This window comes from Amblyraja radiata, chromosome 8, assembly GCF_010909765.2.
Source record: "Amblyraja radiata isolate CabotCenter1 chromosome 8, sAmbRad1.1.pri, whole genome shotgun sequence".
In the NCBI taxonomy this organism is placed as follows: domain Eukaryota; kingdom Metazoa; phylum Chordata; class Chondrichthyes; order Rajiformes; family Rajidae; genus Amblyraja; species Amblyraja radiata.
Genome location: NC_045963.1, coordinates 42,070,584 through 42,095,715, shown reverse-complemented (window position 1 = coordinate 42,095,715; position 25,132 = coordinate 42,070,584). Strand labels below are relative to the sequence as shown.

The following is a 25,132-nucleotide window of genomic DNA, read 5'->3' as shown; positions in this document are numbered from 1 at the left end:
CTAGGTTTCTAAACATTCCTCAATAGCAATCAGAAAACAGAACGGTTTGTTGACAGATGACCCAAGCTGTTCAGTGTTGCTGTCTCAGAGATATAACTATCTTTAAAAAAAACGTCAACTCAATCATAAACACTTACAACCATTCCCAATCTTTATAGTCAATATGTTATAAACGAGAAACTACAAACAGGCAAACTCCTCTCACCCCAGATAAAGAACTATTCATCTTGATGGCATAATTCAGTATCCTGTGATACAATAAGATCAGAATAACTTGAATGAGCCCAAGTGCCCCTCCAGCTGAAAAGCTTTGAGAAAAGGTCTAGTAGCCAGTGATAATTCAGCAGAGCCAGATGATTAAAAGGAGTGGCCGGTTGCATTTCTCAGTCACAGTATGAGGAAGATAGTGGCGTGAATAGTTTTAGAAATGAATCACAATTATTTTTAATCACAAAAATGTACTTACCACACTTCTGCATTGGATGAATAGCTTTTTATACATTCCCAGAAATTCATCATAATCAATTGCTAATTAAACAAGGAAGAAAAAGAAAAGTTACTTTGAACCTTTATCCGAATAAACAAAATGCTATTTTTTGTTAACTGATTTGCTGAAAGGTATTTTAATATTGTACCATATTATTGAAGGGATAACGTTATAATAGCAAGGTAACCACTTTGTGTATTCTTCACTCTTACGTTCAACTCTCAGTTACCTTGCTAAAATATACCTTACTTATAACTTAATTGCTGCAAAGATATTTCATGTGTCACGTTTCTTCTCCCCCCCCGCAACTCTCACACCCCACCTCCCGTCCTTTTTTCAGCTGTGAAGATATGATGACGCCTTCACACAACTTGGGATTTCCAAGTCATGACAGTTCTCTGCAGCTTACCATACTCAGCCTGTTGCAGTCAGACTAGGTGATTTCAGTGTATCCAGGTACAGGCGTTTAGATTCAAAGCAGGGAAACAGGCCCTGCACCTCAACTTGCCCATGTCAACCCATGTCCCATTTACACTAGTCCCATCTGCCTGTGTTTGGCCCATATCCCTCTAAACCCGTCTTATCCACGTACCTGTCCAAATATCTTCTAAATGTTGTTATATTTCCTGCCTCAACTACCTCCTCTGGCAGCTTGTTTCAGATACCCACCACCCTCTGTTTAGGATGAGGAGGAGAGTGCTAACAGAGCACGGATGCCAGCCCGATGGAGAATGGAAGGGCTTTGAAGAGGAGTTCTTATTCATTACAAGCTCTGTTGGAAAGTTTTCTGATACAGGCATAATACTTGAGGATATTCACTTCTACATGTATGCTTTCAGACAAACCAGGGACAGTATTTCCTGCTAAGGACAACTCATGTTGAATAGAGATTCTATGTCTCTGCCTCTCTCTTATGTTGATGTTGAAAACTTTTAACATCTTACAATTTGTAGCATATGGTTGTATTCAGGATGTAAGAAATGCTCATTGTTCCAGCAGAGCTACAAAACTCCATTCAAAGTAAGCAGAGGAATATAGGAACAAGGAACTGCAGACTTTGGTTTACAACAACAAAAAAGACACAAAGTGCTGGAGTAACTCAACGGGTCTGCAGCATCTCTGGAGAACATGGATAGGTGATATTTCAGCTCAGGACCCTTTGGAATTTAAGAGTCTTTTTTCTTCAAATGGTACAACGAGCCAATGACACAAATGTCACTTCTGAATGACGTTTGGGGCCATACTGAGCTGACAATCATTTCTACTCGAGTAAGACTCAGCTCCAAGCTCTCCGATCAAGATATGAACTGGACTCCCCATCAATCACCCCACGTTCCTTGACATTTCACACGGGTGTTCTGACTGCCAGTATATCGACCATCTCACTATGTGTGAGGCTTGTAGTAGTTCAATTTAACGTTATGAAATGAGTTTGAAGGATTTGCAAGTGTTAGGAGTTATGATTAATAGGGATTCAGTGCACAGTCAGTTTGAGGGTAAATAATGCGTTTGATGGAGATGTGATTATTTTTCACTGAACTTGGCCCCCTTCAGCTATCAAACCTGCAGCACTGTATATATTTCCCAGAAGTCAGACTCCTTGCACTCACTTCATTTGCCCAGTTCCTCCGACTTGCTACCATTCATTCCCTGCACCCCCGCAAGGATGAAAACATCTATACTTTTTCAACCAATACTCCAAATCCACATTAAAAAATAAATCAAGATCCAATGATCAGGTATGTCTTACAGCAAAACTGCACTGAAGAGTGAAATTATCCCACCGCTAGTTGCAACTGCAAAACATCACAAAGAATTGCAAACAATGCTTCAAACATTGCAAATTAGTTTCAACTGCTTCTTGCTGGTATGCAGAGATGTGCACCAAGACAATGAAGAGCTCAACTCTTGATGGGTAATAGTTGAAACCATGTTAATGATTACACCATGTATCCTGTATGCTTCTACACCTGATCAGTTTATTTTAGATATAAAGCACAGAAATAGGCCCTTTGGCCCATCTAGACTGCACCGACCAGCGATCCCCGCACATTAACACTATCCTACACACACCTTGGACAATTTACACTTATACCAAGCCAATTTACCTACATACCTGTACATCTTTGGAATGTGGGAGGAATCCGAAGATCTCGGAGAAAACCCACGTGGTCATAGGGAGAACGTACAAACTCTGTGCAGACAGCATCCGTACTCGGGATCGGACCCGGGTCTCCGGAGCTGCAAGGGAACAACTCTACTGTTGCGCCACCGTGCCGCCCAATTGATCAGATGGATACTATTAGATAGACTATTGATTTCAAGCGCAGAACAATTTACCCTCTAGAGCCTCAAGGTGGAGATCAGTCATTTGGGACTGGATTGAGCTGGAATGTTTGCCACAAACTGAACCTTTGAAATTAGTACCAATATGGGCTATAGATATTCTGTTGATTCAAACACTTAAATCGTACAGAACAGAGCTGTCCTTTCATACGCACCCGTACATAATCATTTGCTCACTTCACCAAAACACAGTCGCAACAGTTTGTACCATCTGCAGGATGCACTGCAGCAACAACATTTCTCAGACAGCATCTTTCATTGCCACAGACGGTTGTAGAGGCCAAGCCAATAGATTTTTTAAAGGCGATTCATGATTAGTAAGGGAGTTAGGGGTTTTGGGGCGACAGCAGGCGAATGGGTCCGAGATGGAAAGATAGATCAGCTAGGACGGAATGGCGGTGTAGACTTGATGGGCCGAATGGCCTAATTCTGCTCTTCAAACTTATGAAACTCATGATGTCTATCTCAGCTAGAAGGGCAAGAGCAGCAAAAGCATGGGAACACCATCAGTTTGAAGTTGCTCCAATCCACATAGTATTTGACCTGGAAATATATCACCATTCCTTTATTGTCACTGGGTCAGAATCCTTAACTCCTTCCCTAAAAGCATGGAGGATGTACCCACACGTCAAGATTCAAGGCAGCAACTCACCACCACCACCATTGCAAGGGAAATTACGGATAGGGCACAAAAATTCCGGCGGTGCCTGTGAAATCATCATCCTTTCAATGAATAAAATCATGGAAAAGAGGTACACTGCTGATTTTGAGCTACGATCCTGAGTGGCTCAGCTGGCTTGAGGGATCACATGGCTTGCCTCTGCTACTGTTTCTTATGAAAATAGAGTCACGGAGTTAGTCATGCAGCCCAACTTCAGCCCAACTTGCCTGCGCCAACCAGCATGACCCACCAGACACAATCAAGTTCTGATGACTACCATGACATAAAGATCCTTTTTTGTTAAAATACGTTTATTTTTATTAGAATTAAAATAATTAATAATAATAAATTCTACCACTACCCCTCAGGTGACTAGACATAAACATTCTTTAATTGCCTCTATATTTGTAAAACTCTTTACTACAAAACACACTTACCATTACTAAAATCTTTATCCACTGCTCTAAATTCATCATTTACATATCTGTCCAGCATATTCCTATCAGTGAAACAATTTGTAATGATTAGATGTTTAAAAAGGTTTCCAGTGAAAGTAATTTCAAAGTATAAACTTTTTTTATAGTTGAAGCTTGCTTACTTGGGAAAATGAGGGAAGAGATCTACAAATAGTTCCTTCAATTCTTCTTTATTTAGTTCACCATTCTTGTCCTAAAATCAAGTTAGATCATGAAGATATTTTTTAATGAAAACATTGACATAAAAATCATACAAGGGCTTTAAAAAAAAAAAGAACAACAAAGGAACAACTATGCAATTCAAAGATATCTGCCCCCGAGCAGCATTAAAATAGCTGATACCAATACGAAATCTCTAGTTATCCAGTGAAATGGATAGAATGGACAAATGATTTCTTATGGCAACTAAAAATCTACTGCTAATTAAACAAAAATATCAAAACGTACTTTACTACAAGACTTCCATTCGGAAAAGTCATGAAAAGCTTGTAGCTATTGATACCAGTTAACAATTTTTTTTGTGTAAACATTTATTGAGGGTAATAATCAAAAATATGCTGTGTGAGTACTGTATTGGGCAAATGATGCACAGACTGTAAGATCAAATGCTTAAGAAGGAACTGCAGATGCTGGAAAATCGAAGGTACACAAAAATGCTGGAGAAACTCAGCGGGTGCAGCAGCATCTATGGAGCAAAGGAGATAGGCAACGCAAATGCTATTGTCTGGCTCTAGTCATTGGCATATGGAAGAAATTCAAACCATAAGAATAAGTGTCAGAGAACCAAATTATGAAGAATTGGACACCAATTCAGAACAGTGACACAAAAAAGGAACACAGAAGTCTTTCTGCCCAAAGATGTTCTTGAGGTGAATATTTCCAGCATTTACTGTTCATATTGTAGGTTTCTAGCATCTGCACTTCCACAGGGTGGCGACGTACAATGGCTGCCTCACCAACAGTCTGTCTCGTCCCTTTCTCTCTTTCTTGTTTTTAGTCTACAGTTAAATGTTTTAGTGTATCTTTAGTTTTATATTATGTGGGGGGGTGGAGGAATTTTTAAGAATCTCTTTCCTCGATGGAGATGTGACTTTTTCCTTATCATATCTCCGTCTGCACTGTGGATTTGCCAGGGATCGACCTCGGGAGCTCCAACCTTCCATCACAGTGAGGAATGTGGAGGAGCCGCAATGATGGACGTTTATGTTAAATTTTTATGTGGTTGCGTATTTTGTTGCTTTTTTGGTATGCCTGTATGGCAAATCAAAATCCTCGTGTGATTTACATACTTGTTTTGTTTTCATACTTGACTAATAAAATCAATTACAATTACAAAATCAACCCCTTTTTGATTTTCACTTAAAAGGACTACTATTTCATAGTGCACAATTATCCATTCTTTAAAATTTGTGTCACCAAATCCTCAAGTATAAACTTGTATATATCCTTAATATCCTTAAGTATATCTATATCCTTAAGTATCCTTATGATATTTAAGGATATAGATATGCTTAGGAAATCCTTAAGTATCCTTAGGATATCCTTACCCTAATCACTAAAAAAAAAAAAATCCTTTTATAACCTAATGTGTTTGGCTTAAGCCGCAAATCTGATTATTATTTAGGCACATCAAAACATGTATCAAGTTTAATTTTACATTTATTTTCACATACATTGCAGGGCCATTGTGAAAAAGGTTAAACAAACATGTTCACTTCTTAATACACAGACAACTCACAAAGCAGTTTGGTAGACCAGTTCAAAACTATACTAATTATCGGCCGATAGAAGTGGCAAGGAGAACCCCAGCCAAGGGAGCAACACAAACCCTTGGCTGTCCTCTCGCCACTTCCCTGAACACAGAATTACATGGTATTATATCCTGTTCTTTTGTCATCTAAGCACAATCCAAAGACATTATGGTCAGAGGTACAGAGAATACACATTACTACAGGATGCGTCTGAGTTTGTCTCGTCAATCATCAGTTGCATCAAAGGCATCTTGTCATGTGGTACAAGGCACTTACATTTCAAAGGCATCGGACATTGGTACAAGGACTTAAATATCAAAGGCATTGGACATTGGTACAAGGTACTTGGATATCAAAATCAACAGTCACTGCATACCTCAAAGGCACCAGACATTGTCTCAATACCCCTTAGTGGGGTTAATCTAGGATTCCTCTCTCAAATGGTAGACGCATTTCAAAGTCATCGGTAATTATTTCAATACGCAGCAACCTGGGTAAATCTGGGCTTGTCTTACTGTACTGGGGAAAAGCCTACTTTGAGACTAAATATAAGTGTAATCTTAGTCCAGGAATCCATTTAATATATTTCTTATATTATTAATATCATTCAGCCTTATCAATTGGTGAATAATTTAAACTTACTTTATCATAAAATTCAAACTTTTTCTTGGCTTCTGCTATGTGCTTTGCTGGTAATTCCTGGAATAAAATAAACACATTAGCAACAAGCCTGAAGAGAGGAATAATACAATTACCAAGTAGGAATTCATAAAAGATGGTTGGATATTTGTGACCTTTATCAATTATCCTCTTTGACTCTACATTGATACTTCATATCATATACAGTGAACCCTTGTTATAATGGAGCATTGTGTGTGTGTGTGGGGGGGGGAGGGGGAGAATGGTGTCCATTATTGCCAATTGCCCTCTTTAACCACGCGAGGGAGTCTATTCCATTGACATTAGGGTTAGGACATGCACGTTTGTATGTTAATTGGCTTCTGTAAATTGCCCTTAGTGTATGGGATGTGAAACTGGGATAAGGTAGACCCTGCAAATTCGACCCATTGCTGCTACCAGGACAACGTGCCTTTAAGACCAAGTTAAGACCCTACATTTTTAACAACTTAGAAACTTCACAAATGCAGGTGGCGCTGGCAACCTGGCAACTTGTGTACTGCCTCAGTGTAATCTACTATTCCTGCTAGATTTACAAGATCTACTATATTTACCGTCTCCATCACAGGAGATAGTCTATCGATAGAGGTCTATTATAATCCTACTGACGCGCACAACTATCTAGACTACACTTCTTCCCACCCTGCCTCCTGCAAAGACTATCCCCTACTCAGAATTCCTCCATCTACGCCGCATCTGCTCCCAAGATTAGGTGTTCCATACCAGGACATCCAAGATGTCCTCATTCTTTAGGGAATGGGGGTTCCCCTCTTCTATCATAGATGAAGCCCTCACACGTGTCTCCCCCTCCCCCCAGTCGCAACAGGAACAGAGTCCCCTGGTCCTCATATTTTACCCCATCAGCCGTCGCATCCAGGAGATGCAACACCCGTCTCTATGCCTCCTCCCTCAACTCTGTCCGGGGTCCATGACCCACTTTCAGATTAGGTAGAGGTTCATTTGCACCTCCTCCAACCTCATCTACTATATCCGTTGTTCCAGGTGTGGACACATATATATCAGTGAGACTAAGTGGCAAACGTGATCTCCAAGTTGCCAAACAATTTAACTCTTTTTCCCATTCTGACCATTGTCCTGGGTGTCTCTATTGTCAGAGTGAGGCCAAACGCAAATTGGAGGAACAGCACCTCAAATTTCACGAGGGCATCTTACAACCTAATGGTATGAATAATGATTTCTCGAACATCAAGTAAACCTTGCATCCCTTCTCTCTCCATCCCTCCCCACCCTAGCTGTCATACTAGTTTCAATGTTGATGTTGATTTTCCTGTTGATTTTCAATGTATAACTTGTTATTACCTTGTCCACAGTCATCAATGGACCATTGTGGGCTATACCTTTCCTTGATCATTGTTATTTTGTAACTTTTTTTGTATATCTGTCATTCATTTGTTCCATATCCCCCCTATATCACAGTCTATATGTCTGGTTTCCTTTTCCCCTGACTCTCAGCCTGAAGAAGGGTCTTGACCCAAAACGTCACCCATTCTTTTTCTCCAGAGATGTCTGACCCGATGAGTTACTTCAGCTTTTTGTGTCTATCTTTGATTTAAACCAGCATCTGCAGTTCCTCCCTACATAGGAAACAGGCTTGGTTCTAGGAGCCAGAGAGTAGGTGTGCAGGGTTGTTTTTCAGATTGGAGGCTGGTAACCAACGGTGTGCCACAGAAATTAATGCTGGGTCACTGAAAAAACAACACTTGTAAAATCAATCATAATTGTGAAATAAAAAGCAAACTAGATTGCAGTGGAAATCAATTTGTACTAGAAAACATTAATGCCATCATAAAATTACCAAATGAAATCAGAAAGAAATGATTTAGTACCTTTGGAATACAGGTAACTTGGTCTCCCTGCAACAAGACAAACTATTATTGTGTGATATTAAGATTATGAACAATCTTACTGACAGAAATATGCATTCAGATTACTGATTTCATTCTTTTAAATAGCAAACACATTCATTTTTCATATTTTAATTGCATTTATTTGTAAATTAATTTAGTTGAACCAGAATTACTAATTCATTCTTGTGGATCCATTGCAAAGTATATCCACCCTTCTTTGGAATATGGGAGGAAATCGGAACTCCCACAGGGAACCTACGTGGTCACAGGGAGAACATGCAATCTCCACACCACTGTGCCAGAGTTTGCTCTGCTTTAGCATTCTTTTGAAGGCGTTGACTGACCAAGTATAAACAAATTAATAATAGTGATTCATCCCCCAATCCAGCCAAAGTCAATTGAAAGTATTGGTCATAGATCAATTCTGAAAACTGCAATTAAACGATAATTTGATAATGAAGTTAAAGAGTTTATAATCCATTCATACCTCAGCTGATTCTGACTTAACTACACAAGATATCAGAGCGACCTGTGTTACTTTTAATATATTAGAAATAATTAAAAATACAATTTTACCTTAGCTTTCAAACCAGTAATATAAACACCCCAGAAATCTATCAACCTAATTTCCATAACAAGTGTCAAAGCAATTATGAAATCTCGTGATGCTTCACAAGATGAAAGCATTGCAGAATCAAAGCTTCTGGTGTTTATATATTTTATAAATAATATAACTGCATATAGCTAATATCACATTTTGAAAATGAGCACAAATGACAGAAGATAATTACTTAAACAATATAATATTCAAAGATATCAACTTTTTACAAGTAACATACTTCGGAAAAAATGTGATCTTTCTCTTTTTGTCGATTTTTTCGCATCACCTCCAACAATATAGGTGCTCCCTTCAAGCAGTCTCCCTCACGGAGTCCTAGCTCCCTTGCCAAATTATCTCGTCCATCAAGTCCACTGAACTATGTATAAACCCAAAAAAATAAATGAAGATGTTAAGTTTATTTCTCAAGAATTATAATGATCTGAACAGGGATTGCAAATGTGCAAGTTCTGCGAAATATTTCTTAGCTACATATGCCTGTCTTACTCCTGCCTAATAACTGCATCACATTGCTAATCATTGTTATAAAGTAAACATGCTAATAGTTTTATGGAGCTTATAATGGCAATTTGTAGTTGTATAAAATCAAGGAGTACTTCTGTTTATGTTAATAGTAACCCAACCGTATAAGATGGCACCTAGTGTTAGGTTTCTACCTGCTATGGCGGTAAGTATTTTCTTTACATAATTTTGCTTCAACAAATATACTAAACTCAAGGTGTGACTGTAAACAGATTACAAACATGCACTCATAAGGCTCCTTTCACATAGGTATTGAGATGATTCAGATTTAGCACTCAGAGTCTGATGTCAGATGATATACAGATTTTGATCAACAGATTTGTGCTTAAGAGGTTTAATGAAACAAGAAATGGAATCTTGTTATTTATGAATAAAGCAGTAGGAGTAAAGAGTGTGTGATATGTGTTATCTCAAAGAAACAAAAGTACTTGGAAGATGTTACATGGGTGGACAACATAGATGTACTGATTGCAACAATAGGATGGGACATGGCCATGAAGACATTTAAAACCATAATCAGGATATAAAAGTAATTTGATGACAGGTGGCTAACACAAGTCAGAGGGGTAAAAGTTTCAGAAAAATAGATAAGTAGAAATGTAATTATCTATGGAAGCTGAAGGAAGGAAGAGCAATATTGCAATAAAGTCCCAAGATGATAAAGCTATATGAAAGTATAAATGATAAAGGGTCTGTGGCAGAGTACTACGAGATGGTGCTGCTGTGTCACAGTTCCATAACACCTGGTCTGTGTGGAATATGCACGTTCTCCCCGTTGTGGCTTAGTTGTGCTTGTACTGGAGTTTGAACTGATTGTATCTATGTATGGTATATCGAATCGTATCTATAGATGGTATATCTGATCTGTTTGGATAGCATGGTTACAGGGAGAATGCAGAAGAATGGGGTTAGGAGGAATAGCTAGATCAACATTGAATGGCAAGTAGACTTGATGGGCCAAATGGCCTAATTCAGCTATCACATGACCTTACAAGCATGCAAACAAAAGTTTTTCACTGTGCCTTGGTACATGTGACAATAATAAACTTAAAACGCACTCACATTCCAAAGCTACTCTGATAGGTTAATTGGCCACCCTAAATTGCCCCAAGCATAGGTGAGTGGTAAGAGAATCAAAAAGGAACATGGGCATGTTTGAGAACTTAGGTTGCTCAGTAATAAGAGGAAGAATGTGATCGATAAGATTGCTCTGAGAGCTGGCATAGACCATATGCTGTGAGGGAATGTTAAAGGGTGAAATAAATAAAGTACTGGTTTTCCCGCCGGGATATCTATAAAGATATATTGAAAAACAGAATTTAAAAATATTGATATTAACTTGCCGTGTTTGTTTCTGGCTGGAATACTGCCAAAGTAAAATCAAGGTTGAAAAACTGGAGAAACTCAGTAACAAGACCAGCCACCAAGCGCCCTGTGAAAGAAGGCTGAATTTCAATTTCAACATATTTATATTAGTTTGCTTCAAGTTGTGGCTTTGTTTTTTTTTTACATTGAAAAATAAAAGCAACACTTACCATCCTCTGTATTCAAAAACATTTTCAAGCTCTCATTAACCAATGGTGTTTTGTTCTGTAAAATAAATGAATATTGATTGCTTGCATCTAGTTTATAACTCATCACAGTTCCTCCTAATATTTTTGGCCAGTTTTGTATGTTTTTACACACCATTTTTTTTCCACTTTGCTTTCCAATTTTTTTGGTTCTAGGTTTCCTTTCCAAGTTGTCTCGTCAACTTTATTTTCTTTTCACAAATTTTATTTCCAAAGTTCAAAACTATGCAAAAATCTATCACAGCAGAGACAGCATATATTGCACACATATATTGCAAAGCGATATTTAAAAAAATGCAAGTATAAATTGCGTACGGTTTATTTGTGTGGAGAGGTGATGTTAAGAAACATAGAACAAAGTTCGATGGTGACTTTTAAAAGCTTTCAGTCCATCATTCAAATTAATCTCGACAATTTGGCAAATCTTTTAACTTGGCAAGTGGCTAACATTAGGTTACAGCTATTGCTTTCAGGTCTATAACATTGAATAAATAAGCACACCAATGTACATTTCATTGGTGCAACACACTTTGAATTTTTTTAAAGCACATCTGCCTTCAACCAGCACAACGGATTAACTGGATTAAAAAAAAGTGCTGGTGTAATTTAGGGGGTCAGGCTGCATCCCTGGAGAACATGGATAGGCAGCATTTCTGGTCGGGACCCGTCTTCACACTGATCATAAACCCTTCAATTTAACCACAAACAGAACTGTCCTGGTAGACCCATCTCTTCCACCTACTCCTACCTCACAGAACTCATCTCTACATACCTTGATTCCATCCTATACTCCTTGTCCAGTCCCCTTCCCGACCTACATCCGAGACATCCTACATGCACTTCAGTTTAAACTGCTCCCCCTACTGCAGATTAACTGGATAGAATGCCCAACTACTGCAGAGAACTATTATGTATAAAGACATGCACTACTTTCTTCCACAAGAAAAATCACTGCTCTGAGGGTGATTAATACAATGATACCATCAAGAACTGCACAATAAATAATGTGTTTTAATTTATTTATTTCCAGGGCTGAATCACAGCGTAATTCCAGTTACTGTTGGAATTTCCCCAGTTTTTGATTACCCACCCAGCACTTTCTTTTGGGCCTCATGTGCAATAGTTTGTGATGTGTATTTGTGTGTGCATATATACTTGTGTGTCTGTTGTCACATGAAACATAAACATCAGCATGCATCTGTTGACCCAAATGACTCACTTTTATATTCTACATCCAATGCGATTATTTTCAGTAAATACTATTAGTTCAAACAGATCAAAGCTTTAATCAACACTTACTTCAATTCTCTCCTGTTCTTCAAGTGCTAGGAATACAGCTGCCCGTAATTCAGCCTGAAACAGAAAATACAGTTTGATTTCATTCCCCTTTTCTGCTGCTGAAACAATATATAAAAGTAAGTGCTGCTTATACATGATTAATAGCATTGAGAGAAGCAGCACGACTTCATAGCCTTTTATTAACCAAAATAAAGAGACTACCCCCTCTAAAGACAAGGCAATTTGAGTTTGTCATATGCATGTACAACAAAGATACTAGAGGAGCATCTTTGATGTACAGAGAGAAATGGATACAATGAAATCTTACTTCCAGTGGCATCATAGGCACATGGTCTCAGACAACATCCAAAAATTAAATGACACAAGTTCTGCAAGGCAGTGAAAAGAATAAAGACGACAAAAAAACAATTTATTTATGCAAAACACAATTAGATGCTGCCTGTCCATCTGAGTTACTCCAGCATTCTGTGTCTGTCTTCGATTTAAACCAGCATCTGTAGTTCTTTCCTATACAATTAGAAAAAAACAATTGCTTGAAGTGGTGTTATATTAAATGCATTTATCAAAGTAGCATAGGACAGTGCACCATGTGTGGAAATGCTCCTGTTATGTATTCTGAAATGAACTGCAAGTAAATTCCATTCATTGTCCCACAGAGACACCAGTTAAAAATATCAGCAGAAAATACTGGCTTTTTACACCACTTCAACATTCGGCCTTCCTACCCATTCAGTTTTGAAAAGTTTTTATTTTATAAATGCAGTTTTTAAAATCAGCATCAGTGAATATGACACCCCTAAATATTGATGGACGCATGACAATATATACAGCTTCTGTAATGTGGTAAAAGTATCCAAAAACCCAAAAGAGCTTCACCATAAGTATTACATATCAAATAGATCGATGACTAAAGGCTTTGTCAAAGAGATTTTTAATGAGCAAATTAAAAGGAAGGCAAAATAGAAGTGCTGGGAGGGAATTTCAGAAGCTAAAACCTGATTAGCTGCTGTCATGGTCACATTGATGGAGTAACAACATTTGATGATGACTGGAAGTCCAGAATTGGAGGAGCATAGATCTACCTAGAAGGTGACAAAGCTGCAGATAACACATGACTTTCAAAAGAAATCAGTAAGTGAGAGGTAACAAACTTAAAATCTCTGCATTGCTCAATGGAGACCTAATGTCTGTCAGAAAACACATGGATAACTGATGAATACAACATGACTCTAAAAGAATTTACAAACATCCAAAGATGTTGCCCAAACCCTACAGAAAGGAGAAGAAGGATTGTCGTGGAACCAAAAAGCAAAAAAAAAAAGGTGCAGATGCCAGCTCCCATTGTAATCAGAAAACTTATCAAAATGGTCAGATGCTTTTGACAAGCATTCCAATTAAAAGAGTTCAGATTTTAATTCCCTCAAATCAATTTGAAGTCAGTTTCCCCTCCATCACTACTGCTTCAAATTATCACCATTAAAAGCAAGATACACACAACTTGATTACCTATAAACCAACAGGAAACCAGAAACTGCAAATAAATGCAAGATAAATGCAAGAGGTGGCTCTATAAATCAGGGAGGTGGCTCTAGAAATAGTGGACGCATTGGTGATCATTTTCCAATGTTCAATAGATTCAGGCTCTATTTTTTGAGGATGTGACAAGTAAAATGGATGAAGCGGTGCCAGTGGATGTAGCGTATCTAGACTTTCAGAAAGCCTTTGATAAGGTGTTGGTTTTGAGTCCTTGTAATAATAAAGACCTCACACCCTGGCAGGTTATACACTGTTTATTTAGAATAGACGACTACAAGCTCTCACTTGAGAGTTAACTTCATACTGAGGAGTGCAGTAGCTCGCGATGCTAATAAGCTAGTGGGCGTAACTACAAAAGCATGACTCATAACATGAGCCACTGATCTACTTGCCCCCCTCTTAAAGAATCAATAGCACTATACCCATAACTAAGCAAAGCAAAAATCACAACCGATGACAGACGTATGTAAAGTCAAACATAGTCCGGATACTTTACTACCGGCCTGCAAACACGACCGGCACGTGTCCGATAGAGACCATCTCCATTCCTCTTCCCCGGGGACAGAGTTGGTGATTTCAGCACCGTGAAGGAGTGGACCAACGCCTCTGGGGTCAAAGCAGGAGACTGTGGCACAGGCGAAGATGAGACAGACAAGTAAAATGGATGAAGGGGTGCCAGTGGATGTAGTGTATCTAGACTTTCAGAAAGCCTTTGATAAGGTCCAGCATGGGACACTGGTGACTAAAATTAGGCACATGGTATTGGGGGTAGGGTGTTGACATAGATAGAAAATTGGTTGGCAGACAGGAAGCAAAGAGTAGGAGTGAACGGGTCCTTTTCAGAATGGCAGGCAGTGGCGAGTGGAGTGCCGCAGGGCTCAGTGTTGGGGCCGCAACTGTTTACCATATTTATTAATGATTTGGAAGAGGGAATTAGGAGCAACACTATCAGGTTTCCGGATGACACAAAGCTGGGTGGCAGTGTGAACTGTGAAGAGGATGTTAAGAGGTTGCAGGGTGACCTGGACAGGTTGAATGAGTGGGCAGATGCAGTATAATATAGATAAATGTGAGGTTATCCACTTTGGCGGCAAAAACAAGGGGGCAGATTATTATCTCAATGGGGTTAGGTTAGGCAAGGGGGAGGTGCATCACTTCCGGGTCTCTGGCAATTTTAGGCAGCAACTTTATGGCTAGTCTACTGCCCCATAGTCTTGAACTGAATTAAAACCTCTAGTAGCATCACTTAGAGATTCAAGACTGAAAATGTATAGTTTATTTCTTTTTAGTAACCAAAGTTATCAACGTATAATTTTTTGTGTGTTGTAAAATAAAATATAGTGGCACAGCTGGTGGACTTGTTGCTTCACACGCCAGGGATCTGTGTTCGATCCTGTCCTCGGGCACTGTCTGTGTTGAATTTGCACATTCTCCCTGCAAGCATGTAGGTTTCCCCCCACATCCCAAAGATGCATTGGCTTTGTAGGTTAACTTGTGTCTGTACAATTGCCCCTAATGTGTAGGGAGTGGGTGAGGAAAGTGGGATAACAGAACTTGTGTGAATGGGGAGACAAAAATGCTGGAGAAACTCAGCGGGTGAGGCAGCATCTAAGGAGCGAAGGAAATAGATGACGTTTTGGGTCAAGACTATTCTTCAAACTGATGTGAGGGTGCAGGGGGTGGGAAGAAGAAAGGAAGAGGCGGAGACAGTGGGCTGAGGGAGACCTGGGAGGAGAAAGCAGGGACTACCTGAAATTGGAGGGCAATTTTCAGGGCTGGGGTGTAAACTGGTCCAAGCAAAATATGAGGTGCTGCTCCTCCAATTTATGGTGGGCCTCACTCTGGCCATGGAGGAGGCCCAGGACAGAAAAGTTGGATTTGGAATGGGAGGGGGAGTTGAAGTGCTGAGCCACCGGGAAATCAGGTTGGTTATTGCGAACCGAGCGGAGGTATTGGGCAAAGCAATTGCCAAGCCTATGCTTGGTCTCACTGATAAATAATAATAATAATAATAATAAATACTTTATTGATCCCCTCAGGGATGTAGAGCAGCTGACACCTAGAGCAGCGGATGCAATAGATTAAGTTGGAGGAGGTGCACGTGAACCTCTGCCGCATCTGGAAAGACGGCTTGGGTCCTTGAATGGAGCCAAGAGGGGAGGTAAAGCGACAAGTGTAGCATTTCCTGCGGTTGCAAGGGAAAGTGCCAGGAGAGGGGGTGGTTTGGGAGGGAAGGGACAAAATGACCAGGGAGTTACGGAAGAAGCGGTCTCTGCGGAAAGCCGACAGGGGAGGAGATGGGAAGATGTGGCCAATGGTGGGATCCGTTGGTAGACAAAGCTGGGGGAAATCAGCGGGTAAGTCAGCATCTATGGAGCGAAGGAATAGGCGACGTTTCTAGGCTGTGGGCCGAGGAGCTTTATTCTGCAGTTTCGTGACCCAAGTCACCAAACTACATGAAATTTTCACATATTGTGTAAACAAATTTATATAAATCACCCCTGAAACTCGATATGAAGAAGACTTACACATTTTTATTAAATTAGAGAAAAACCAGAAAATTTTCAGGTTTTTCTCTAATTTAATAAAAATGTGCAAGTCTTCTTCATATCGAGTTTCAGGGGTGATTTATATATTTTTTTTTTACACAATATGTGAACATTTCATGTAGTTTGGTGACTTGGGTCACGAAATCCCATTTCTAGACACATTTCTGATGCTCGGCCCACAGCCTATTCTGGTCGAGACCCTTCTTCCGACTGATGTCTGGGGGGGGGGGGGGGTGATATCGGGAAAAAGAAAGGAAGAGGCGGAGACAGTAGGCTGTGGGAGAGCTGGGAATGGGAGGGGAAGGAGGGAGAAAGCAAGGACTACCTGAAATTGGAGAACCCAATGTTCATACCGCTGGGGTGTAAACTACCCAAGCAAAATATGAGGTGCTGTTCCTCCAATTTGTGGTGGGCCTCACTCTGGCCATGTAGGAGGCCCAGGACAGAAAGGTCGGATTCGGAATGGGAGGGGGAGTTGAAGTGCTGAGCCACCAGGAGGTTGCAAACTGAGTGTAGGTGTTGTGCGAAGCGATCGCCAAGCCTGCACTTGGTCTCACTGAGGTTGATCATACACTGAATAATCCAACCAGAATTTTGTTTGGAAGTGGAAAGAAATAATAGAAATTGCATTCTTTGGAACATGTAAAAGGAGATGAGATACTGTATTGGAATTTTGCTGCATGTCATTGTGGTATATATCATGTCTTGATTGGTGAATACGTTTAGTTTGTGACTTTATTTGAAGCAGAAATAATATGTGAATGCTTCATTGACCATAATTCTGACTGGTAACTACGCACTTCGTCCGAGCACATTATCGCACGTGTCATGCAAGCCATCTTAAATGACCACCTAAACTGTCATTTGACAACCTAAAAAGCTGCCTAGGTTGCCCGGCTGGCAACTGGGAAAAAAAGTTAAGTGAGACCCCTGTGTAGTTGTGTGACTCGTTGCTTTTTTTAGTATGGCTGCATGGTAAATTGAATATCATGTACCTTAATTGGTACACGTGACAATAAAAGACCTTGAACCTGGCGGTGCTGGCTCGAAGGGTCAAATGGCCTACTCCTGCACCTTTTGTCTATAACCCTTGAACCTTGATATCCAAATAGATTTAAATAGCTGAGTGGTAGGAAATTCCTAGCAATGATTTGCCTCTGAGAACACTCTGAGATTGAGGCCAAAGTCTTTCAGGAGGCGATTATCACAGCAAAACAATAAAGGAGGTATGCAGCTGAAAAGTGTAACCATGGCACCCATTTTCAAACAAACAAAATAAACCTATGCTTAATAGGCAGACGTGAACAACTGGCACAATAATGAGCCTAATTAAGTACAAATATCAGGATTATGCGTTTTTGGAGCTACAAATCCCACCTCGCTATCTGCCTTATTCTGGAAAACATTTCAGGCTATTTCAGTGCAAGAACGGCTTTCTTATTCTCAGCAAATCAGTTATTCTGCTTGATCACGCTGTATCAGACTGCAAATGGGAAAACCTTTGGAGGAGTGCTGAATCTTTGACACCAAATGACTTTGTCCAATTACTCTATCATGAAGCTACTCTAGGTGCCAGTGCCATTATAATGAATACTGAGAATATTTGTAGTATCTGAAATTTTACTTTTGTACAATTTTCTTTATTCTGCAATACTTTCCCCACTGATTGTGCGAACATTAAGATGACATTACAAGAACTCTGCCTGTCCAATTCCCTCATAATCTACTCCTACACACAACTTCGCTGGCTCTCCCTTTGGTTCCTCGTCCCCCATTCTTCCTCGACTGTCCAGCCGCCCACGCTCTTACTGCTCCCCTCCGATCACAACTCCCCCTACATCTCTCTAATATGTTCATTTGTCATCACTACTCCCATTACCCCCTCCTTTACCTTGCAATCCTTCGCTCTCCCCCACCCTTTGTATATGCCCCCACCCTCACCCTCGTTTGTGCGTGCCCCACCCTCACCCTCGTTTGTGCGTGCCCCACCCTCACCCTCTCGCACCCATCCACCATAGAAACATAGAAAATAGGTGCAGGAGTAGGCCATTCGGCCCTTCGAGCCTGCACCACCATTCAATATGATCATGGCTGATCATCCAACTCAGTATCCCATCCCTGCCTTCTCTCCATACCCCCTGATCCCTTTAGCCACAAGGGCCACATCTAACTCCCTCTTAAATATAGCCAATGAACTGGCCTCAACTACCTTCTGTGGCAGAGAATTCCACATCTCCATCTCCCTCAAGCACCCATTCTTTCTTTCACCATCCTCTTCCCCCTTCTCACCCCACCCCCACAACTCCCCACTCCTCTCACACCCCCTTCCCCTCACATACCGGTTCCCCCCTCACCGCCCAAACCTCAGAACCCCCTCCTCTCTCACCCCACCCCTCTCACAACCCCCACCCCTCGCCTGTCACTGGGCTTCACCATCCCTGATCCATTGCGGCCACAAACTTCGCCGACACCCGAGCTGCTTCCAACCAGCGTCCCGGCGAGCAGCGGCTCCACCACAGATGGGAAGCGGCCGAGCGGGAGTGAGGGAACTGACCTTGATCTTGTTCAACACGCCGCTGCTCTCCAGTGTCTGCACCAGCAGGTCCCGCAGCTCCGTGTCCTCCTCCGCCGACATCTTCACCTCCCTCACCTAGCGCTCCCCGCCCGCCAGCGCTTTCGCAACCCTCTGCTTCCCCCCCAAAGCAAACCAGAGCAAGTCACGACCAGACAGGACGTCCATTCACATCACTGGCGGCCGTTGACGTTTAAAAAAAACCTCACGTCCACAGCCGTTAAACTTTAAAGCCACTGTGACGAAAGCGAGGCCGCGAGCCGAACGCTAGCGCGAACCGTCGACCCGCGGCAGGAGCGCGAGCGGCGGCGGGAACGAGGAGGCGAGCGGCCGACGAGCGCGCTCCCGACACTCGCCGGCGCGGCCAAGGGGGCACGGGCGCTGGGGTCGTTTAGTTGATTATTGTCACGTGTACCGATGTACAACGACAAGCTTTTTTGGTGCGTGTTATCCAGGCAGCCGAAGGACTGTACATGATTACAATCCACATCGTACCGATACAGGATAAAGGAAATAATGTTTAGTGCAAGATAAAGTTCAGGAAAGTCCGATTAAAGCTAGTCTGATGAGGTGGATGTGAGGTCAGGTTTAATTAGTGATAGGATGATTCTGTTGCCTGATAACAGCTGGGTACTGCTGTCACCAGGTTTTATTTTCTATACTGGTGGAACAGCACCTCATATTCCGCTTGGGTAGCTTATAACCCAGTGGTATGAACATTGAGGTCTCCAATTTTAGGTAACTAACATACAAACAATTTAACCCTCTCCCTCACCTGGGTTTGCACTAATTTCTCTCCCCTCCCCCCCTATTTGGCTTCACAGACAGTTCATACCGCTTCTATCCTTATCTCACACCTCTAGTCTTTTCATCTCTGACATTTGTCCAATCATCTGCTTATCCACCTCTCCCCTCACCTGTATCCACTACACTCACCAGGCTTTGTCCTACCCCTCCTCTCTTCTAGGATTCTTCCATCCCACCACAACACAATCAGTCTTAAGAACGATCCCAAAATGCTACCTATCTTTTTTCTCCAGAGATGTTGCCGGACACGCTAAGTTACTCCAGCACATTTTGTCTCTTTTTATTTTGTAAACTGGATTTACAGACATTTTTTTCAAATTGGTTACATTTCGATTGGAAGATGTGAGAAACGCAGCTTTTATTTAGTGCCGCCATTTTCAAGTCTGTAAGGGCGGCGTAGTGGCGCACCTGGTAGAGCCGCTGCTTCATAGCGCCATAGACCCATGTTCAATCCTGACCTCAGGCATTGTCTTTGTGGAGTTTACACATTCTCCCTCTGACTACCAGGTTTCCTCCACGTGCTCTGGATTCTCGCACATCCCAAAGACATGCGGGTTTGTAGGTCAATTGGCCTCTGTAAAATTGCCCCTAATGTGTAGGAAGTGGATGAGAAAGTGGAATGACAAATTGTGTTAATGAGTGATCAATGGTCAGCGGGCATTTTATGGACCAAAGGGCCTGTTTCCATGTTTCAATCAATCAGTAAATTAAACCTATAAGTTGGCATTCGGTGGTAGTTTTCCTTCAGGTATTATATTGCTTTAACAGAGGGCCTATTTCCAAGCTGTGTCTAAAACTAGACATGGGGATAGAGAGTGGACAACAGTGATGAGGATGACCATTGTGGAGTCGAACAAATAGTGACGTTAATAATAGGTAGGATGTTGGAGTAACTCAGAGGGTGGGGAAGGATCTCTGGACAAAATGGATACATGAGATTTGGGTTGGGACCCTTCAGAATAAGACGGGTGACTGGAAGCAAGAAAAGACCAGGACAAATCAGGGCGGGCAATCGGTGGTTATCTGATAGTCCAATTTTTGACTAGGGACAGTGTGATCCCGAGATGGATGCAACATTGCGAACTGTAGAACTGGCTAACTGACTTTTAATGGAGGAAGGTGGGGGGGAGGGGAAGAGTAGTGTTGTATAAGTTACCTAAAATTGAGGTGATCTTAAAAATGCAGCCGGATTTAAAGGCCAATGTCCCCGAGGTGTACCCTGCACCGTGGACCATTGCACTGATTGACTGACCCAACATTGACACACATCCCTCAGCAGCAGTTGAGTCTGATGCATCTCCGTTTGTGTAGAACTGCTACCTGCTGGTACATTGCATCCTTTTCCTCTTGGCAAACCAGGATACACAAGAAACTGCAGGAAAAGGAAACTTGAGAAAACAACAGTGCTGGAGGAACTCAGCGGGTCAGGCATCATCTGTGGAGGAGATGAAAAGATTACATTTGTTTATTTATTTCTATTCTATTCTATTTTTTATACGTAACTGAAACTCTGATCTTGTGCTCTTCCGGTTTTGCGTTTTTACTACTTGCGCAAAAACGGTACGAGATAGCGCTACGATTTTTCGGCACATTACCATTCTCCTGTGCTACAAGGGCAACAAGTTTTGTTCCGATCGATGATATATTTTAAATGTTAAGGTTTAAAAATCTTTTAAATCGCGCATGCGCAGATTGGTCTCCTCTCCTGTCAGTCACCGCCATACAGATTGGTCTCCTCTCCTGTCAGTCGGTGGGTCGGTGACGCCCCTTCCTGCACCATCACTGCACTGATTGACCGGGGCCGCTGTCAGTCATGGGTGGCGCCTGCCTCACCCGGCAAGCGACGTAAGGGGAAGGTACACAAAATTGCTGGGGAAACTCAGCGGGTGCAGCAGCATCTATGGAGCGAAGGAAATAGACGACGTTTCGGGCCGAAACCCTTCTTCAGACTGATGGGGGGTGGGGAAAGAAAGAATGAAAAGGGGAGGAGGAGGAGGAGCCCGAGGGCGGGCGGATGGGAGGGTGGGAGGAGACAGCTAGAGGGTTAAGGAAGGGGACAGCACGGGCTAGCCAAATTGGGAGAATTCAATGTTAATGCCATAAGGACGCAAGGTCCCCAGACGGAATATGAGGTGCTGTTCCTCCAATTTCCGCTGTTGCTCACTCTGGCAATGGAGGAGACCCAGGACAGAGAGGTCGGATTGGGAATGGGAGGGGGAGTTGAAGTGCTGAGCCACCGGGAGGTCAGGTAGGTTATTGCGGACTGAGCGGAGGTGTTCGGCGAAACGATCGCCCAACCTACGCTTGGTCTCACCGATGTAAATCAGCTGACATCTAGAGCAGCGGATGCAGTAGATGAGGTTGGAGGAGATACAGGTGAACCTTTGTCGCACCTGGAACGACTGCTTGGGACCTTGAATGGAGTCGAGGGGGGAGGTGAAGGGACAGGTGTTGCATTTCTTGCGGTTGCAACGGAAAGTGCCCGGGGAGGGGGTGGTGCGGGAGGGAAGGGAAGAATTGACGAGGGAGTTGCGGAGGGAGCGGTCTTTGCGGAAGGCAGACATGGGGGGAGATGGGAAGATGTGGCGAGTGGTGGGGTCACGTTGGAGGTGGCGGAAATGGCGGAGGATTATGTGTTGTATTTGCCGGCTGGTGGGGTGAAAGGTGAGGACCAGAGGGACTCTGCCCTTGTTGCGTGTGCGGGGATGGGGAGAGAGCAGTGTTACGGGGTATGGATGAGACCCTGGTGTGAGCCTCATCTATGGTGGCGGAGGGGAATCCCCGTTCCCTGAAGAACGAGGACATTTCCGATGCCCTGGTATGAAATGTCTCATCCTGGGAACAGATGCGGCGTAGGCGGAGGAATTGGGAGTAGGGGATGGAGTCTTTACAGGGGGCAGGGTGGGAAGACGTGTAGGGGAAGTGGTGTTACTAACCACCAGCGCTGTGGTCCCGCAGCCCATCAATGCCACCCGCTCTGCTTATATCCGGATAATGCCAAGGCTGGCCGCCAGTAGTCGCTGCGGCGGTCGGCCTGAAACATCGCCTCTACGCGTGGGATCGACACTCAGGACGACAGTTCCTGGTGGATACTGGTGCGGAGGTTAGCGTTTTACCCCCATCGGGGGTGGACACCCGATCTGGCAAGCGGGGGCCTTCACTGACTGCAGTCAACGGCAGCTCCATACAGACGTGTGGAGTTTGCACGATCCCGCTCATTTTTAGCCCATGCCATTTTACCTGGGCCTTTACGGTGGCCGACATTTCCCAGCTGTTTCAGGGCGCAGATTTCCTCCGGGACCAATCCCTGTTAGTGAATGTGCGGGGGCAACTCTAACATTTAATCATTATGAAACACGCTTTATTGACAGCTATCATCTGCAAGTGGCCTGATGTTGTGATTGGCTGTTTTAGAGTTAGCCTGCAACATTTAGAGCAGCTGCATGAAACAAAGTACAAGGGAATTAATGTAGAATTTGTGTAAATAGATTGTTGATGGTCAGCATGGACTCAGTGAGCTGTTTCCATGCAGGATGTCACTCGGTGACTAAAAAGGCAAGCATTTCAGTAGACCTAGAGCTTACCTTAACATGCTCGACGAGGTCAAGAAATTTCCCTAGCACTGTTGCATACTTTAGGGATTCAATATCATGTCCACCATTGCCAGATCTTCCCATGATGGCACAAGCTATTGTCCTGTCCCCTTTGGCATACAAAACATCCATCTCAGTTTTTATCTCCTGAACTAATATAACTGAGGGAACTTACAACTCTCTCCTTCACGACCACGATTGTGTTACGTTTCTGCTACCAGGAAAAATGCTCTGTTATTGGTGCTCAACAAAAAGAACAGCTGGTGTACCAAACTTAGTGATGTCCTTATAAGAATTGCACAGAGCATATTTTTGCAATATGTCCGCATGAAAACTACCCAAAAGTGGTATCAATCATTCTTTTTTAGGCAGATTGATGTTTTTCTTGGTGGGGAGACATAATGAACATTTTCACTAAACATTGCACTAAAATTTGCAACTCTTCAATCCTTTTGTCCCATACCTTGTTTTAATCTCTGGCATTTGTCCAACCATCTGCTTATCAACTCACCCCCCCCCCCCTTGCCTGAGTTCACCTATTACCTGCCATACTTTGTCTTGCCCCTCATCTCTCCCAACCTTCTCCCCCTCTCCCCTCACACAATCAGTCTGAAGAAGGGTCCCGACCTGATGGGTGAAACATCACCTATCCATGTTCTTCAGAGATGCTCTCTGACCCACTGAGTTACTCCAGCACTTTGTGTCCTTTGTTACAACCTTCCAATCTGTGTACAGTTGTAGAATCTATAGAATTTTGCTATGGTCATATATTGAAAGTGTAGGTCGGATGACCTACGCAAAAACAAAGAATTTCACTGTACCCGGGCACATGTGACAACAAGGTATCATTGAATTGAATTGTCTCCCTGTACATGTGTATATATGTGCATATCTGATTTATACAGATGCAACTCGATGAAACATGCTAAAACTTTCCTCTTTAACAAAAATATGCAAAGACCAATTTAGAACATGGATCTTCGCTGCGTGAGATCAACAAATGTTTAAGCCGGGTATTGAGTCTGGCAGTGGTCCGTACAACTCAGTAAAGCTAATATACCGCATTTTTAAATGGGAGTAGAAATATCCGATTCACCGTCAATGCTGGAAATAAATAAAACCAGAAAATGGTGAACACACAGAGCAAATCATACAGTATCTATGAAAAGAGAATTAAAGTTACTGTTTCTGGTCCAAGATGTTTCATCAGAACCAGAATGGGAATCGTACTTAAAATCACGATACAGAATGTCCATTCATTGCCATGACTGCACTGCTTTAAAAAAAGCATTAATATCTTTGTAAGAATTATTGAGGCATTAAGGATTGTGCTACAACCCTGCTGCCATGATCGTTTAATACCCATGACTGGGTATTGCAAAGCAAACATAAAATGCAAACATAAGTGATAGGAGCAGAATTAGGCCATTCGGCCCATCAAGTCTACTCCGCTAATCAATCATTGCTGATCCATCTCTCCCTCCTAACGCCATTCTCCTGCCTCCTCGTCATAACCTCTGACACATGGATTATAATTGCATTTTAGTTTAACAAATAAATATTTTGTTTGCTTAAAATGAGTACTGCATAGAGTTTCCAACCCCCTAATGGCAGATCACATGCATTCTATGGAGTAGTTTAGTTCAGAAATACAGTGCAGATACAGGCCCACCAAGTCCATGCTGACCATCGATGCCTGCACATTTACACTATCCTACACACACTAGGGACAATTTACAATTATACCAAGCCAATTTACCTCCAAACCAGTATGTCTTTGGAGTATGGGAGGAAACT

General features: G+C 42.2%; 1 protein-coding gene across 4 annotated transcripts in view; it reads right to left on the bottom strand.

The window, feature by feature from the left end:
• cep43 (centrosomal protein 43) overlaps positions 1 to 19,228 on the bottom strand; it is a 41,833-nt gene extending 22,605 nt beyond the window's left edge. For 2 of the 4 annotated variants that reach the window (XM_033025683.1, XM_033025685.1), the window contains exons 1-10: positions 18,918 to 19,228; positions 12,279 to 12,332; positions 10,944 to 10,998; positions 10,752 to 10,840; positions 9,107 to 9,244; positions 8,247 to 8,273; positions 6,364 to 6,420; positions 4,093 to 4,163; positions 3,932 to 3,993; positions 467 to 528 (exon numbers count right to left, since the gene is read on the bottom strand). In XM_033025683.1, the coding sequence (XP_032881574.1) occupies positions 467 to 528; positions 3,932 to 3,993; positions 4,093 to 4,163; positions 6,364 to 6,420; positions 8,247 to 8,273; positions 9,107 to 9,244; positions 10,752 to 10,840; positions 10,944 to 10,998; positions 12,279 to 12,332; positions 18,918 to 18,998 (696 nt within the window). In that variant the 5' untranslated portion in view covers positions 18,999 to 19,228. The remainder of the gene's footprint in view (positions 1 to 466; positions 529 to 3,931; positions 3,994 to 4,092; positions 4,164 to 6,363; positions 6,421 to 8,246; positions 8,274 to 9,106; positions 9,245 to 10,751; positions 10,841 to 10,943; positions 10,999 to 12,278; positions 12,333 to 18,917) is intronic. The other 2 variants (XM_033025684.1, XM_033025686.1) reach the window with 1 other exon arrangement.
• Positions 19,229 to 25,132: the final 5,904 nt, after the last annotated feature.